General features: G+C 50.0%; 1 protein-coding gene across 1 annotated transcript in view; it reads right to left on the reverse strand.

The window, feature by feature from the left end:
- The window catches only part of atp13a1 (ATPase 13A1), a 119,091-nt gene extending 113,311 nt beyond the window's left edge, over positions 1-5,780 (reverse strand). Inside the window, exon 1 of the mRNA XM_085971416.1 lies at positions 5,292-5,780. Within this exon, the coding sequence (XP_085827542.1) occupies positions 5,292-5,711 (420 nt within the window). The 5' untranslated portion in view covers positions 5,712-5,780. The remainder of the gene's footprint in view (positions 1-5,291) is intronic.
- Positions 5,781-5,968: the final 188 nt, after the last annotated feature.

Raw genomic sequence — 5,968 nt, forward strand, 5'->3', positions numbered from 1 at the left:
TCGCCACAGAATACCCAGCCTCTGACCTGCTCTTGTTGCCACAGTATTTCTGTGGCTGGTCCAGTTAAGTTTCGGGTCAATGGTGACCCCCAGGATGTTGATGGTGGGGGGATTCGGCGATGGTAATGCCGTTGAATGTCAAGGGGGCGGTGGTTGGACACTCGCTTGTTGGAGATAGTCATTGCCTGGCACTTCTGTGGCACGAATGTTACCTGCCACTTATCAGCCCAAGCCTGAGCGTCGTCCAGGTCTTGTTACATGCGGGCATGGACTGCTTCATTATCTGAGGAGTTGTGAATGGCACTGAACATTGCAATCATCAGCGAACATCCCCATTTCTGACCTTATGTTGGAGGGAAGGTCATTGATGAAGCAGCTGAAGATGGTTGGACCGGCTGTTGCTGCACAGGGACATATCTGCCCATCATGCGCATGTAGCGTGTCATGGAACTGTCCAACAGACCATTCACAGCACCCAAAACCTGGACTCTTCCAATGGATGGTAAGTTTGGCCAGACTAGTGGCTGTTGGGATTGGGCAATTAACATCACACTTTTCTTTTTTGGTGTGGGAGCAGGATGGGAAGGAACAAGCAGGTGGAATTTGTTGAAACAAGATCAGGCGTGAGCAGTATATTACAGTTGCAAAATGACTATCATATGGGTCCCACTGCTTGCAAAAGTGATCCAAATACCACCACATGCAGCAACTCCTTGGCCATTCAAACATAAAAACATGGACAAGTGGACTGAGAGATCCCGGCCAGAAGTACAACTGCTATAGAACCATCGACGTTTCCAGCACAGAAAGTGGCCATTTGGCCCATTGTGTCTTTGTTGTCTCTTTACTAGAGCAATCCAAAACAAATCCCACTGCCCTACCCTCTCCCCATAGTCCTATCTTCCTCTGCTTCATGTTTATCTAATTTTCTTTTAAAACATGCAATGGACTGTTTCAACCATCCCATAACACAGCATTCCCATTCAAAATTGATCACCTCTCACCAATTTCTCTCAATTGGAAGAGAGTGAGTGAATAGGGAAAGACTATCAAAACCCTTTGTAATTTTAAAAACCTCTATTAAATCGTCCTTGCTCCAGTGTAAATATTCCCAGTGTCTCAAATCTCATAACTATGGTTTCTCCTCCCTAGCATCATCCTGGTGAATCTGTACGCTCGCCATGGCTTTCGTGTCCTTTCTATCGTGGTCTGTCCAAAGCAGCACACAGTACTCCAACAGTGGTCACTCAGTAACCTTGCACAAATTTCTCATCATCTCTTTGCTATTTATAAAACTCAAATGCTACTGGAGTGTTAAGGCTTTATCTACTTGCACTCTCGCTTTCTAAGAACTTTATATCTGCTTCCCCCCTCCGGGATCTCTGTTGTACCAAGAATGCGTCACACACTGAACGTCAAATTCAAATTGGACGTCACCTGTCTGCCCATTCCGCTAAGCAGCGTAATCCCGCCCAAATTCCATCACAGTCTCACTCGCTGCTGGTCAAACGCCCTTTGATGTTGTCAGAAATTACACTCCCTGTGCCCCAGTCCAAATCATTTAAATATAATGAACAGAAGTGGGCAGTACACGGAGCACTTTCAAACCATCTCCAATAAAGAAAGGCTTGCATTTATATAGCGCCTTTCATGACCAACGGACATCCCAAAGCGTTTTACAGCCAATGAAGTACTTTTTTTTTTGAAGTGTAGTCACTGTTAAGTAGGAAACGCGGCAGCCAATTTGCGCACAGTAACATCCCATAAACAGCAATGTGGCATAGTGGCATGCAGCACGGTGGCATAGTGGTTAGCACTGTTGCCTCACAGCGCCAGGGACCCGGGTTCAAATCCGGCCTCGGGTGACTGTCTGTGTGGAGTTTGCACATTCTCCCAGTGTTTGCGTGGGTTTCCTCCGGGTGCTCCGGTTTCCTCCCACAGTCCAAAGATGTGCGGGTTAGGTTGATTGGCCATGATAATAATTGACCCTTAGTGTTAGGGGGGATTAAATACGTGGGGTTACGGCTTGGGTGGGATGGCTGTCGGTGTAGGGACCGGGTGCTAGGGTTTGGATGATCAGCCATGATCTCGTTGAATGGTGGAGCAGGCTCGAAGGGCCGAATGGCCTACTCCTGCTCCTATCTTCTATGTTTCTATGTTTCGATAATCTGTTTAGTGCTGTTGATTGAGGGGTCAATATTGGCCCCAGGACACCAGAGATAACTCCCCTGCTCTTCTTTGAAATAGTGCCACAGGATCTTTTTCGTCCACCGGAGAGAGCAGATGCAGCCTCGGTTTAATGTCTCATCCAAAAGTCTGGATTGTTATAACAAGCCTCTTGCGAGATATCTCGTCAAATCTGAAAATCAATATACATTGTGTCGACTGTATTACTTCTATCTACGCAGGCACTTCATAAAAAGGACTAATAAATTGGTTACACACTCGCCTTTAACATTAAACTCAGATTAGCCATAATAAATCCAATGGAATTCAAATGAAAAAGACCTGTGACTTGCAGAGCCAAGTGATTGGTCTGCAATTGCAAATAATCCTATTGAACAGAAATTGAAACACATGCTTATTGGAGATGGTTTATAAAATGCCAGCTCATGACCTCTGTTTATAAGCACAGTGTATTGCAACTTATTCACTGATCCAATGAACCATCTGTCCACAACCAAACTTCCTAGTAAAACAGTGGTCATTTACAATCCCATTTCCAGGAGCGGAGGACACAATGTGGTCACCCTCACTGCACATTCTAATACTGTCTGCATTATTCTCAAGCTTATACCTTGATCCTGCAGCTAAATAGGAACATGATTAATAGCAAGCTAGTGTAGTCAAACTCTATTTACAGTCCTGTCACTACACATTGAAAGCTCCATATCTGGGTGCAGTCAACCGACATATTTGAAGCTCTATATCCAGAGGCTGGAGTACAAAATCTAGGCTGACACTCCAGTATTGAGGGAGCGCTGTGCTGTCGGAGGCGTCGTCTTTTAGATGCGATGTTAAACCAAGGTCCCGGCTGCCCTCGCAGGGGGACGTACAAGTTTCCTTGGTATTATTTCGAAAAAGAGCAGGGTAGTTCTCCCCGGTGTCCCGGCCAATATTTAATCGTTCAACTAACACCTAAAAACAGATCATCTTATCTTTATCACGTTGCCATTTGTGGGTGCTAGCTGTGCGCAAACTGGTTGCCGCGCCTCCTACATTATGACAGCGACTACACTTCAAATAGTACATCATTGATGATAAAGCACTTTGGGACGTCCTGAGACGCGCTATGTAAAGGAGTGTTTCCTTTTATCTGGGTGCAGTCACACTATACATTGAACGCTCGATATCTGGGTATAGTCACACTACATATTGAACGCTCAATAACTTTGTTTATAAAAGACCCAAAATTCGGGCAACCATCTGAACAAATGGGATCCTGGGTTCAGAGACAAAATAAGGCTTTCTTTTCATTGTATAACCCAGCATGAAAATACTTCACATCAAAAAACATACATTGTGTGCTCAAGTACAGAGGACCATGCTTAAATCTCAGAGTGACCAATGAACACCGAATAGTCCACACACTAAAGAATGAAATCCTATCCACAAATAACCCTTATTTAGTCAGCTGATGGAGACACTGTACATACTGCATTTACAGGAACATATGCCGCCATTCAAAGCGTGTGTCCTCAACCTAGGTGCAGGTACAATCTACTGCTCTCAACTCAAAATTGCTTAATTCCAAACATCTGTTAATTTGAACTAAAACTGTGCAAAAACGACTCCTGTGTTTCAAGCAAATTGGAAGATTTTTGGAAGGAAAAAACCTATTATTGAACAGAACCAACATGCATTATATTCTCCCTGTATTGTACTCGTACTCTTACGCGATTGGACGGTAGTCAGTGCAACACAAATACTTACACCTCTAATATATTTTGCCCTGTACTAGCAGAAAGAACACTGTATATCCCCAGTCTGTACCCAGGTATACCCACACTGTACATTCCCAGTCTGTACCCGGGTATACCCGCACTGTATATTCCCAGTCTGTACCCGGGTATACCCACACTGTGCATTCCCAGTCTGCACCCGGGTATACCCGCACCGTGCATTCCCAGTCTGCACCCGGGTATACCCGCACCGTGCATTCCCAGTCTGCACCCGGGTATACCCGCACCGTGCATTCCCAGTCTGCACCCGGGTATAGCCGCACCGTGCATTCCCAGTCTGCACCCGGGTATACCCGCACCGTGCATTCCCAGTCTGCACCCGGGTATACCCGCACCGTGCATTCCCAGTCTGCACCCGGGTATACCCGCACCGTGCATTCCCAGTCTGCACCCGGGTATACCCGCACCGTGCATTCCCAGTCTGCACCCGGGTATACCCGCACCGTGCATTCCCAGTCTGCACCCGGGTATACCCGCACCGTGCATTCCCAGTCTGCACCCGGGTATACCCGCACCGTGCATTCCCAGTCTGCACCCGGGTATACCCGCACCGTGCATTCCCAGTCTGCACCCGGGTATACCCGCACCGTGCATTCCCAGTCTGCACCCGGGTATACCCGCACTGTATATCCCCAATCCCTGTACCCGGGTATTCCCAATCCCAGTACCCGGGTGTACCTGCCCTGTATAGTCCCAATCCCTGTGCCCGGGTATTGCCAATCCCTGTGCCCGGGTATTGCCAATCCCTGTGCCCGGGTATTGCCAATCCCTGTGCCCGGGTATTGCCAATCCCTGTGCCCGGGTATTGCCAATCCCTGTGCCCGGGTATTGCCAATCCCTGTGCCCGGGTATTGCCAATCCCTGTGCCCGGGTATTGCCACTCCCTGTGCCCAGGTATTGCCACTCCCTGTGCCCGGGTATTGCCACTCCCTGTGCCCGGGTATTGCCAATCCGTGCCCGGGTATTGCCAATCCCTGTGCCCGGGTATTGCCAATCCCTGTGCCCGGGTATTGCCAATCCCTGTGCCCGGGTATTGCCAATCCCTGTGCCCGGGTATTGCCAATCCCTGTGCCCGGGTATACCCACACTATATAGTCCCAATCCCTGGGCCCGGGTATTGCCAATCCCTGTGCCTGGGTATTGCCAATCCCTGTGCCCGGGTATTGCCAATCCCGGTGCCCGGGTATTGCCAATCCCTGTGCCCGGGTATTGCCAATCCCTGTGCCCGGGTATTGCCAATCCCTGTGCCCGGGTATTGCCAATCCCTGTGCCCGGGTATACCCACACTATATAGTCCCAATCCCTGTACCCGGGTGTACCCGCTCTTACCTTGGTGCAGGTGAGCAGGCAGTGTGCGTGCACCGACCAGTGCCCCGACAGCACGGTGAGGATGTGGACGATGCCGAGCGAGGCGAGGGCGATCATCCCGGCCTCCGGGTACTGGCTGACGCCGTAGCGGCACACCCACAGGTAGAGCCAGGCGGCGTAGAGCGCGGCGAAGGGCCCCAGCGTGCCGTGCAGGAGCAGCGGCCGGCGCCGGTACAGCGACATGCTCTGCACCAGCTCCTCGCGGCGGGCCGCCGCCGCTGTCCTTCCCCCGGCCAGCATGGGCTGCACTGCCGGCTGCATCTTCCCCATCGCGGCAGGAGAAGCAGGCCCGGCTCGGTGACGCTGCACAGCAACCGGCATCTCCGCCCCCTGACCCGGCCCGGCCTGGCAACAGCCGCTTCCGGCGCACGTCACCGCCATGGCAACCGCCACTTCCGCTGCGGAAATATGCCGGAGAAAACGCTTATTCCTAATTCTCTAACATTGCAAACACGTCCCCCGTCGTTTATATTTCATATTATATGTGTCCCCTCGTACCTCGTGTTTTATTTCGCAACTGGGAGCCGGCGGTGGCCATCAATCGAATCAACCAATCAACGAGTAGGACGTCGCATAACTTAACATATATCAACTATCCACGAATCAGGAGAAAGGACAAGCTGATGGACGGTTAGCTA

Source organism: Somniosus microcephalus, chromosome 31, assembly GCF_052327205.1.
Source record: "Somniosus microcephalus isolate GS21.2 chromosome 31, FLI_Smic_1.0, whole genome shotgun sequence".
Lineage (NCBI taxonomy): Eukaryota > Metazoa > Chordata > Chondrichthyes > Squaliformes > Somniosidae > Somniosus > Somniosus microcephalus.